This window comes from Suricata suricatta, chromosome 9 (assembly GCF_006229205.1).
Source record: "Suricata suricatta isolate VVHF042 chromosome 9, meerkat_22Aug2017_6uvM2_HiC, whole genome shotgun sequence".
Classification (NCBI taxonomy): Eukaryota; Metazoa; Chordata; class Mammalia; order Carnivora; family Herpestidae; genus Suricata; species Suricata suricatta.
In genome coordinates, this window is record NC_043708.1 from 79,053,223 (window position 1) to 79,065,924 (window position 12,702).

Below are 12,702 nucleotides of genomic sequence, written 5' to 3' on the forward strand. Positions count from 1 at the left end.
GGACAGCGCATTGCCAGGGCTGTCACAGTCCTGCTGCTGCTGCTCTGCCACGAACTTTGTGACCCCACGTGACCTTGCCGAGCCTCTGTTTCTTGGGGTGTTAGATCAAATGATCTCTAGAATATGCTTCAGTCCTACAAGTCTATATCCCAGGGATGTGGAGTATTCCAAAATAAAGCGGCTACACTGTGAAAACAGCCCACGGTGTGGGTGCGCACTGTCCTCTCTCTGATTTAGGGAAGGCTCGCATGGTTCCAGAGTGAGCCAGCCTCGCAGATAAGAAATCCAAGGAATGATCTGAAATATCCCTGCAAGACTTCCCATCTCGGCAAGTCTAAGCATCCGTCATGGATGCCCATCCGGGTTAGAAACCCACTGCTCAATGCATTTCCTTCCGTCCCTTCCCCACTGACAAGAGCCCACGCCTGAACCATTTGCTGCTGAGGAAGTTGAGGCAGGTGCTTTCAGCTTCTCAGGCTCTGCATACAGTTTAGTCAAGATCTTGCTACCTGATTTCTTTTTCGCTGGGATTTTTTTTTTCTTGTTCTTGGATATTAGTCATTTAAAGCTTTGTCACCAGAGGGCTTCTCTGCTTTCCTGTTAAAAGTCAGTCTTTTCACTTTTCAGATTGTCAGACACAATCTGGGCCTGTGTAGGGGCTTCTCCGAGCAGGGAGGGAGCAGCCACTGGAGGTGGCACAGGAGGGAGGTAGTGTGGCGCCAGAAGGGGACACTCACATCTGCGTCGTGTCAATCAGGCGGCAGTGTAACTCCTCCCCATTAGCCTTCACCAGTTCCTGGAACTCCTCCATGGTGTGTGTCAGGCTGGCGTCCATTTTAAACATGATCCAAAATTCTGTTATCCAGTACCTGAAAGCAGAAACAAGAATCGAAAACCTGCAGCCAAGGACTCGTGCTTCGGTGGGTTCTTTCCCACCACGAGGAATCAGGAAAAGACAGAGGCTGGCCTGCCCTTCGAGAGGCCTGGGAATACAGACTATATTTTCTATATTCAGAATACAAGGGGGTGGGGGACGGCAAGAAAACCACCTGCTGGTAGTCCTCTGAGACAGGAGGGATGAATCTTAACAGGAAAAGCCAGGACAAAGATGTGGGCACAAGCACGTGTACCAGAGAGAATTATGAGGGGGCACAGCTACAGACAAGCCAAGTGCCCAAAGATGCAGTAGTGCATCCTCAGTTACACTCGGTCAGATCTTAGAATATTATACGGCCATCAATAATATGGTCTACAGCAAGTTTTTAATGACTGAAGAGGATTCCTCTGATTTAAAGTTAAGTGAAAAATACAGGACACAAAATCCTCTATATATTTTGATTTCAGCTATGTTAAAAAAAAATCTGCTTAGAAAAAGGGCAAAGGAAATATTCCAAAATGGGTTGTGGGCTATGAATAACTATTACTACAGTTACACTCTTCTGTCTTTTCAAAATGCTCTAATAGGACCTGTGTTCCTTTTATAATTAGGAATAAAAATGAGATAATGAAGAGATCCTTCCTTATCTCTGTATCTCTCCCTAGTGTCATTTGATATCAAAGTGCTGTAAGACTGAAGAAAAGGCTGGTCTGAAATAGTAAAGGTCAGGCACACCAGAAAAACTGCTCCGATGAGGAGTCTCCAGCCTGCAGCAGCCCTTTCCAGTCCTCCCCGAGGGGCTGTGCAGACAGGCGGGGAGAGGCGGGGAGCACGAGGAAGGAAGTAGAGCCCCCCTGCTTCGGTCTGTCATTTCACCCCACTCCACAGCTGCACCCGCAAACGTTACCTTACAAAATAACAGATCTTCAGGCAAAGCCCTGGCGAGTTCTTTGCCAAGGCATCCTTATAGGTAGAGCTGTGGTCAAGGGAAATAGAAGCTTCTGTTACAGAAACCACACGACTTCTTGTCTCTGGAAGTATTTGGTAAAACTACCCTCTCCCAAATGTGTTCTTCTCTTTCTGGCCATAGGATAAAACCCAACCTAATGTGTGCAGCTGTCTGCGTATTATCACCCTGGAAGGGTGACAGTGGTGACCTTCTATGTAACCCACATTGAAATGGCTTATGAAAAGAGGTCCCAACATCTCCTTTGCAGAAGGAGAAGTGGGAAGCCAACAGCGTGGAAAGGCCCCAGCACAGGAGGCCTCTATGGAGTGAGGTCTCTGCCCGTGCCCAAGACATGAGAGGTCCCACTGAAACCACATAAAAGAGGAGCCCCTTCTTCTCAAGTGTTTGCAGTAATGGATAAACAATTTGTGCCATAAATTAGAAGGGGAGTGAATATTCAGACATATTGTCATGACCATTAAGAGCAGTAATGTCAAAAACGGGAAGATATGCCCAAGGGGCTCCATAGACGGACCCTGTAAGCTGTGATGGCAAGTCAAAGCCATGGGAACCCAAAATACAATCAGAGATCAAGGTTCAGGGTGCATGGCATTTGGAACATTCCATGCGGAGGGTGCCATCCTAAGGATACGAAAGAATAGTAAGATCCAGGTAAGTTTGAAGATCTTTAGAAATATGTGGGAAGAATATTTCTTTTATGAGCCAAAGAAATACAAAATCCGATCGAATGGTGAAGCCGGGTGGGTCTACCATCTTTGGTGGACACACTGAGGAATCGGCTCTGTGCACTGTGTGCCCTGCAAGGCGGTGCCTTCTTTCCTTTTAAAAAAACGGTGCCATCAAAACTGCAATACAGGGTTCGGTGATTCCCAGCCGGGCCCCTGTGAGGAGTTCAGTGAGCAAGCTGGCAGCGGTCTCAGTGGGAAGGCAGCGGTCTTGTTTAGTGGGAGTGTATATTCTAAACGTCCGGAAATTTATAGGTGAGTAGAGAAAAGGAAAAGTCCACATCTTAGGATTAGTGTTTTTTCAAATTAGGAAGGGATCTGCGCATTTAGGGCTTTTATCTCCTCGTAACTTGTAAGAGCATAGTAGACAGTCTTGAAACTGTGATGCAGAATATGTAATTAAGTGCTTTAGACATGTCTTTTTAAATTGAAATCTTACTAAGTTTAATCATAGTTTTGGAACTTCTAAAATAATGGTAACTGTTTATAACTTCAATGTACTAGTTATAAAAACCATTTAGAATTCAGGAAGGCATCTGAAGTATTTAAAAATAATCCAAAATTTAAAATTCATAATTGTAGTTTAAAGCCATTGGAAGTACTTAATTACCATTATTCAAATTAACTGAACATTTTTCAAGGTCCCTTAAAAATGCTTGGTGAAACATGTTAGGCTTATAGAAAGAATAATATTTGCAAACTAAACCTGAATCCCTAAAGAAGAGCTATTATGGTTGTAAAATGTGTACTTTTAGTAAGATTAATTTTAAAACTAAGTTTTAATAGATTTACTACCTATAAAATCTGTCTTCAGAAGCACCAAAACAAAAACAAAACACAAAAACCCACATGCACAACAACACAGATAATAAAAATAAAAACAAGCCCAGGCAACGAGCAAACTGCATGAACTAAAAGGCTCTGATGCCTGCCTTTCTTTGTGAAGAGTGAACATGAGACGATTTTACATTTCTTATGCTGCATTGCTGAGGAAATGCTTGCCTTCGGTGCCAAGAGATTCAAGCACAAGGCACATTCTAGATGAATAGGTCTCAGGTTCTATACTTCGACTGCTTGATGCACCGGGTGAAATTTTTATTTGTCTTCCTTTCTAATGAGGAAGGCAGGGAAAACATGCTTCTCTTTTAAAACAACCAAGTGGATCTATCAATCAACATGGCACCCTTTGCTGTGAACTTTTCTTCCTCCCGGTCCCTCCCCGTGACCATCCATCCGTGCAGGACGAGGGCCGCTGCAGGGCAGGACCTGTGTGAACCGGTCAGGGTGCACGCGGGCGCTCACGTGCAGGGGGCAGCAGGCAGGACGCCCATCCTAAGGGCACGACCTCCCCGCTCAGCAGAGCCCCTGAGCCGCAGCGAAGGCAGCCCTGAAGTGAGGCAGGGCACCCGACGGCACCCGCCTTCTCCCTTCAGGAGAGGAAGGGCGCGCCCAGCACGTGCAGGCCAGTAGGAGAGGCTCACAGGTCTGCCTCACAGGGTTAAGGTCGTTGTTTGCTGGAAACTTCAGGCTCCACACATTTTCCTTCTCTTCACAGCTGGTACCGTGACTTTATGAAGTACAGTACAGTCTGACTGTACTTTTCAGGCATTTCAACCATTCAAAGCATGTTTTAAAATCATGGAAAATCAGGGAACATCAGGAAACCTTGAGCTTATTTAACTAATAATTCTATTACTCCCAGGTTAGAAAACAGAGACACACGCATGAAGAGAAAATTGTTCTGCCTCTAGTGTTTAACCTGGGTTTCAATGGTGGGCAGTCTTATTTCTATTTCACATTCTCTTCTTAGAATCTCTTCTCCACCCCAGACCTGAGCAAAGCCTGAATTTCTCACCTAAAAGTCTCAATATAGAAAGGTTACCCAATGTTTCACATGGATAGTAGGGCAACATTTGTTGGGTCCTATCATGAGATGGCCCCTGAGTTAAATTCTAAAAAAACAAAGACAGGGGCACCTGGGTGGCTCAGTCGATTAGGCGTCTGACTTCAGCTCAGGTCACACTCTCACAGTTGGTGAGTTTGAGCCCCATATCAGGCTCTGGGCTGCCAGCTCCGAGCCTGGAGCCTGCTCTGGATTCTGTGCCTCCCCCTCTCTCTCTGCCCCTCCCCTGCTCCCTCTCTGTATCTCTCTCAAAAATAAATAAACATTAAAAATTTTTTTAAAGAAACAAAAATAAGCTTTGGTTCCTGATGCTGATGGACACACAGACGAATGGGGGAGACATGTAAACGGGTAAGTTACAGCACATATATTTTTAATATATTTTTTAAATGTTTATATTTTTTATTAAATTGACTTGTAATCAAACTAATTACAGTACTGTAAATTAATTACAGTACTTTTGCAACTTCCTATATTACTAACACAAACCAAGCTATAGCAGCTAGACACAAAGTTTCTGCAATTTACTTGAAACAGTCATCTATAAAGATCAGGGCACATGTGTATCACATGGCAAAACTCAGATTGAAGTCTTGGTATATCAATTCATTCAGCTAACAGAATAGAAATACCTCACACTTTCTGCAGTCATGGACGGAAAGCCTTTCAAGGGAGGCTACATCCAGACCAGAGAGGTGAGACACGGACTTAAGCAATATAAAACTAAAGTTATAGGAATCAGGTTTTCGAAGCATTGTTTTAAAACAGGATGTATCCTTAAAAGGGAGGGATGTGTGGAAGGCTGAAAAGATCAGAAAAGACTTCCCAGAGGGATCCTGAAAGAGTCTGGTAGGCAGTGAGGGAGGGAAAGGCATCCCAGGCACAGGAATTATAAGAGGACTTGTCACATCTGGTGTATTGAGCAGTCCAGGGTTGGTGAGAAAGGGCTTCTGGGAGAGCCGCAGGGTAGAGCTGAACGGACACCCCAGCTCAGACTGGGGACGTCTTGTCCTGGCGGCTGAGGAGTGTAGGCAGGGGCTCTGGAGCAATGGCCTGCTCCTTAGGAAAGTAGTGTCACAGGTGGCTTGGGAAGTGGCATGTGCAGCATGGACATGGACAGCAGTCCAGGATGGAGGGGCCTAGGAGAGAAGCCCGTAGTAGGGGGAGGTGGAGGGGGAATGGAGAGAAGAAAGCAGCCAAGAGTCATTTCTGAAGCAGAAGCCCTGGGACTGAGTAATGGACTCTGTGGGAGATAAAAGGCAGGAAGGAGTCAAGTGTGCCTCTGATGTTTGTGGTTTGGGCGCCTGGAATGGGCAATGACACCGTGCACTGAAACTGAAGGTGTCAGAGCAGAATTAATGGGAAGTAGTTGGGGATTGAATGTGGTGAGAAAATGGATTAAGACTTGAGCATATTAAGATTCAAGTGTTGGCAGGACAAACTAGTCCAGATTTTTTTTTTTTTTTTAACAAAATGGTTCGGGTTAAAGAAATACAGATTGAAAGTCCACAGCACCAAGAGATGGAGGTGGAGAGCGTGGTGGGGAGTCACCCAGGGAAGGAGGGCGAGTGAGAAGTAAAGCAGGATGCTGTCCCCCTATTTAAGAGGTGCTCAGAGAAGGTGCCAGACGGAAGGTCGGAGGAGGGGCAGCCCAGGGGAAGGGCAGGGGCCTGGGAGCCCTGAGGCAGAGGGCTTGGAGAAGCCCTGAGTAAGCAAGGACAGCAAAGGGCCACGGGGCTTAGCCACCAGGAGGCCACTGGTGACATCAGAGGAAAGTCTGAGTGCAGGGGTGGGGGCCCTGGCTCAGTTAAGGAGTGGGAGTTGAGAGATTAGAGATAGTGAGTGCAGACTATTTTAAGACACTTGTGCATCAAATTTCTAACCCTAACAATGGAACGGAGGGAAGGCAGGGTTGAGAGTTTATTTTTAGGCTGAGGAGACTTGAATGCGTTTAGGCTGAGGGGCAGGTGCCACTGAGGAGGCAGAGGTGAAAGTGGAGGAAAGGGACAGGGGTGAGGGCTCAGACCTGTAGGGTGTGGGAGTGAGCAGGGGGAGGGGAGAGAGGTCTGCCCACCATGAGGGCAGCCAGGGGGCACAGTTTATTCCTTAGACCAACAAGTGTTTTTTAATCACAACACATGTCAGCTTTTAATCACTGACATTGTTTAGAACTGCTGGTACATGGAGTCAATAAAAAGTCGAAAGACTGTGAGTCAGCTTTATGACGGTTTAACAATTCTCTACAGGCCAGACACCCACTTACGGACCTGCACCTTATTACAGAGACCTCACCCAGTGCTCCGCCCTTGGAATGCTGCTGGAAACATCTCCTCTGATCTGAGAGGTAAAGATTTATAAGTAGGTTTACAGAAGAGATTCAGTCTCTTCTGGTGGCTTTTATTTTGTGTCCAGAGATGAAAAGGGAGGGGCCAGGGGAGGGGTAAAGGATCAGAAGAGCCACCCCTCGTGACTCAGTGCCAGGGACCCAGGCTTCAGGTGCTCAACAGCCTCACCCCACCTACAGCCCCTTCTCTTCAGGGGCCACAGCTCACAGTGTCACCCGCGAGGGGGAGAGGGCAGGCTCCTTTCTCCACCCTACTCACCTCACACCCCAGAAGAAGGTTAAAATCCAACCGGGTCTGCTGGGCCGAGAGCCGAGTCTCGCTGAGGCAGAAGCACCAGCGGACTCCCCAGAGACTGTGGCACCATCAAACTCTTTTCAGAACCTGGGGAACACTGAAGAACTAGACGGGAGAGCCAGTTTCTCATCTGAGTCGGGGCTACACCCCTGTCCATTTGCACGGACGAAATGGATTCTAACCTATAGGACACGTAGATTCACTAGCCAGACACGCGGAAGACCACTGTATTTGCGCACTGATTTGACTGCTGCCAGAGGAATCAGCATGGATAACATGGCCCCCACCCAACAGAAATGACACATACATGTGCCTGTGCACACAGACACAAAGACACACCCCCAACACCCCATACCTCTCAAAGGACATTTGGACCCATTTACCACTCAGGGTTATTCCAAACCAATCACTGAAAGCACATTTCAAATCTCGAGAGAACCTTCGAATGAATCCCACTTGCGGACTGTCAGTCACCGTGCTAAAGGATATAGGGTGATAACTTTTTGGAGCAGTTCAGCAGAGGAAATGATAATTCGGTGCATGGTCAGCATGACTTGCAGTAGTTGGTTACTTCGACACAAGTTTCCGTCTGCATCTGAAAACACAAAGAGCAGCATCTGAGCGAGGCCCGGGAGCAGAGTCCCCTGCGGGACGCCTGACCGCCCTCCTTCACTTGCTCCACCCAGTGCTCTTCTCCCATCTTGAGCACTGCGCCCCCCTCCCTTCTCTGCTGCGTCCCCTCCTGCTGCATTCCCCCACCCAAACTGTCCATTGTGATGTTCATTAACCGCCACACCTGAAAGATGGGAGGATCCTGGAAAAGGGATAACCTTTGCACTGTATACCTGAGTCTCTGTTGGAAGCGGAGGCACATTCAAGATTTGTGGGGCCTGAGTGGATATAATGGGGGGGGGTCCTTTCCAGGGTCAGATTGAAAAAATACAGTCTTAATAGATTATAGTTAAACATACTACTTTTTGAAAGTTTACAAGAACACATGAATGCATGATGAGGGCCCTCCCATGGCCTTGGAGGGTATTCACGCCACTGCGGGGCCCTGAAATACAAGCTTCTCTGGTTTTATGGCACTAGGCCTCGGGATGAAAACAGAGGAAGACTAGGGGCAAACCTTACATTTGCAGATTATGGGTGGGTTACAGATACCCTCCATGGTTCATTTCAAAGATCATGGTTAGCTAGGTTTTCCAAATCTCAGTAGAAACCAAATAATGAGATGCATTCTATACACTGGCACTGGGTATAAATATTCCCCTTGGAGTAGTCTTCAACATCTTTTCAACATTTATGGCATGAAGTGCTGGTTATCTGCTGCCAGATCTATTCTCTGTCCGTCACCATGGATTGCACAACCCTTGCCATCCAGCTTCCAGTTGGGTTCAGCCTGGGAAGCATCAGCAAGAGATGGGAAGGGAGAGGACTCAGGGTGTTTCTCTCTCAGCCCCTCTGCTTCGGTGCTCTTTCCCCCGTGGCAGCGGAAGCCTCTTCAATGAATGACCACCCTGGCTGGCCACTCCCTCATGACTCCAGCTCTCACTGGATCTCACGCTTTCCATCTCCCCGGACCCGTGGCCCTAGGTAGTGGCGGTGGGGGTGGGGGAATGGGATAACTTCTGGTTGTTGGCCTGGTGCAGCATCCCTTAACTCCACCCACATTTCTAAGTAGTCTCTCCATTCGAGGGCTTTCCTTTAAACAAACCAAGTGAATTTGCTTCTCTGACAGGAGCTTGAATGATTCAGGGCACAGTATCAGATGGAAGAATAGACTCGACCTGCCCTACCACTTTGCAGCTCTTTAAAACACAAGGGGGGTCGTCATTTTCATTCTCTCCAAGCGTCCACATGATAAATGAAGGACACAGGGCACCTGGGCTCAGGATTCACCAAGTCCTGGTTCGTCCTCAAATGATGACCTAAAGTCACAGTTCACTGAGAAAATATAAGTGAATGGACACGGACACGATCACTTACCTTCCCCTCACCAATGCCACTGATTTGTGCGCGTGCTCTTGCTCTCACTGCCTGTCCTCCCCTGTTTCCATGTGAGACCTTTCAGAGGCCATGGCTTCCACTGTGCTCAGGGTCTCCTCTGTTCTCTAGGGTGATGATCCTGCCTTTGTTCACTTTCTCTCCTGCATTCTCAGGCCTCTCTCTCTCCTGTCTTACTTACCCATGGCATTTAAATATGCACCCCCCCCATCTCCTATTTAAAACAAAATGAAACAAAACCTCAAGCTCTCGCCACCTCTACGACTTCTCCATTTCTCTGTTCCGCTTTGTAGCAGAACCTCATTGTCATCAATCTCTCACTTGCCATTCATTTTCAACTGTTCCATTCTGACTTTTATCTCTATCCCCCTGGTAAATATTTTATATTCAGGGTCACCAACCAGCTCTACATTGCCAAATCCAATAGTTTCTTTCTCTGGCTTCATGTTAACTTTATGAGTCAAGTTGCATTCAACTCAACCCAACCCAAGTCGACAACCCTCTTTCCTGGAACACTTGCTTCTCTTGGCTTCCACGACATCACACTGTCTCAGCTTCTCTCTCACGCTCGTCTTCTGTCTCCTCTTCCTCTGCTGAGCATTTAAATGTCACCACGCTCTGTGGCTTAATCCTCCCACTTCTTTTCAAGACAATTTAAAATTTTTGAAACTTGTTAAATTTTAAATTGAAAATTTTAACTTTTTTCTAGGCGAACTCATCTAGTCCTATGGCTATAATCCCATCCGTTGGCTGGTTACTGCCCAACTCTTATCTGTAGCCTGAGTACCAAACTAACATCCTCCCTGGCAAAGCTACTCAGATGTCCAATTTCAAACTTAACTAACTCATTCCAGACCTCTTTCTCTCCCCCAAGCCCATTCCTCCTCCTTTCAGGAAACGACGCCACCAACCACCCTCAGTCACCCCAAAAGAAAACCTAGGAGTCATCCTTAATTTGTCACTTTCCCTCACACCCAATCCATCAGCAAGCCTTCAATTCTACTTGCAAAAGGTATTCCAGCCAGGCCATTTCTCTCCATCCTTGCCATCACACATTCTTGGTGTAGCCAGTACCACGGAGAGTGATCTAAAAGACCCCCTGCTTCCCCTTTCCTCCTACAATCCATTCTCCACACACACGCCAGGATTGAGCCCTTAAAACCCATAAACCAGGTCACGTGCTTCATACACGTTCATGGATTCCATTACTCTTGTAAAAAAACACAAAACCCTTGCTGTGGCCAGTGAGGCTCCCTATGTTCTGGCCCCTCCTACTAACTCTCACTTCATTTCATGCCACAGCATTCCCCTCCATCTCTCTATTTACACTTCAGACCTTCCAAGGTTATTCATACACCTCATAGCCTTTGCATGTGCTATTTCCTGCAATATGGTCTTTCTTCCCTCGGCCTATTCATGTCATTCAGGTCTCATTTTCAATATCACATCCTTGGAAAGGTCTTCCTTAAACTACCTACAATGTTCATTGCCCTGCCCGAGACTCTGCACAGCACTTATCATTCATCATTAGAAGTTACCTTTTTGTTTAATTGTTATTTTCTGAGTCTCCAACAGAATATGAGCTTCATGAGGCCTGAGGCCTGTTTTTTCCACGACCATATTTCCAGGGCCCAGAGCAGTGCGGATACATCCCAGTATGCATTAAACACTTGTTGAGTCCATGAGTGAACTGTATCCAATAGGAGAACCCTTAACTTCTGTGGTTTTGGATATTGTTTGCTTTTGTCATTGGCTATTTCACTGATGAGATACCTAATCCATATACTTGTTTTCTGAAGGTTAGAACTTGACAAATCGGGCCGCCTGGGTGGCTCAGTCACTTAAACATCTGAATCTTGATTTCGGTTCAAGTCATGATCTCATGGTTCATGGGGTTGAGCCCTGTGTCAGGCTGGCGATGGCACAGAGCCTGTTTGGGATTTTCTCTCTCCCTCTCTCTGCCCTTCCCCTGCTCACACTCTCTCTCAAAATAAATGAACTTGACAGATCATCTTTATGAAGTATTCAGTTAGGCTGGTTATATAGTTCTGTTAATCTTTCACTAATTCTTCTCAACTTAATGAGACACGATTAATATCATGTTGGGTATTTTCACCACGAGCATCTTTGCCACAAGCGTTTTTGCCACATCACTAATTGGCTGTAAGGCCATTTTGCCATACAGAGTTAAGGAAAACAACAACTGGTGGACAGTCCGGCTTCATCTCTCCTTCATGCAGTACTCCTGTTTTTACAGCCTATAAATCTTAGCCCTCATAATGGTCTATACAGTGGCCCTGAGTCCTGAACCCACATTTCCTACCAAACTTTGATTCCAAAGTCTGCTAGCAGACATGAGACAATATGCCAAGAACAAGTGAACAATAGAGAGGCTTTCACAACACAATACAAACCTCAGCTACAAGTATGCATCCTAGTTTTTAAAACGGATTACCTCTCTTAATGAAGGAAGAAATTTTAGCCATGAGACAAATCAAGCAAAAGAGAAAAAGAAGGATAATATTATGAATGAAAGACTCTGAAGACAATGCTTAGATATAATGCACACAAGTATGGCCAACACACATTTTAAATGTACTCGAATATTTTGCATTCTGCAATAGTGCTTTTAATTTTGTCATTCATTTTTTATTTTTTTAATGTTTTATTTATTTTTGATACAGAGAGAGACAGAGCATGAGACGGGGAGGGTCAGAGAGAGAAGGAGACACAGAACCAGAAGCAGGTTCCAGGCTCTGAGCTAGATGTCAGCACAGAGCCCGACGCGGGGCCCGAACCCACGATCGTGAGATCTGACCTGAGCTGAAGTCGGCAGCTTAACCGACTGAGCCACCCAGGCGCCCCCATTTTTTATGTTCTTAATGGATATCCCTCTTCTGTTTTTTGTGATTTTATCTTTTCTGGCAAAATTTTGTTTCATCTGATTAGTTATGCAGTGAAAATGCTTGTGGTAAAGATGCTGAGGGCAAAGGTGTTTATGCAGCAATTATGCAGAACCAGTTAGTTTTCCTCTCTCTCTGTTTTCAGGTTCACCTTCTGTAATAGTTATCTTTTGTCACAAAAATTCCACATAACAAACCCCCCAACACTCAGTGACTTAAAAAAAAGTAATCAATTATTTTTTCTCAAGTGCCCGTGAAGTGGCTGGGGGGTCGGCTGGCAGAGGCTGGGCTTTGCTGGGGCTCTCTGTTCCGTGGGCTCTGTTCTTTCATGGTGATGGCAGGGCACCATGCCTAGGCTTGGACTTGGCATGCTGTCACTGCTGCCTAATTCTGCTTGCCAGACCAAGTCACACTGCAGAGTGTCCAGTGAAGGAGCAGGGACCTTAAGGTTGCATGAAAAATATCACTGACACAGAGAAGGTGAAAAATGGGATCCGGGGACTAATAAAGCAATCATGTCTTACCACGGTTATGAGGGGGTAACTTTTCAATTCAGCATCTGACAACAGAGTTTTTATAATGCTCCTTCCTCACGAGGGAAGCAGTACCATGTTCTAGATGCTAGGGTAAAGAGCAGGGGAACTGAAACATATTTGTAGGGTATGCAGTGGAATAGTC

The 12,702-nt window shown here is 46.1% G+C and overlaps 1 protein-coding gene across 3 annotated transcripts in view; it reads right to left on the reverse strand.

Moving 5' to 3' along the window:
- The window catches only part of RASGRP1 (RAS guanyl releasing protein 1), a 77,797-nt gene that overhangs the window by 26,073 nt on the left and 39,022 nt on the right, over positions 1-12,702 (reverse strand). For 2 of the 3 annotated variants that reach the window (XM_029950598.1, XM_029950599.1), the window contains exons 3-5: positions 7,604-7,709; positions 1,785-1,847; positions 738-869 (exon numbers count right to left, since the gene is read on the reverse strand). In XM_029950598.1, the coding sequence (XP_029806458.1) occupies positions 738-869; positions 1,785-1,847; positions 7,604-7,709 (301 nt within the window). Of the gene's footprint in view, positions 1-737; positions 870-1,784; positions 1,849-2,479; positions 2,633-7,603; positions 7,710-12,702 lie in introns of those variants that run through there. The other variant, XM_029950600.1, reaches the window with a different exon arrangement.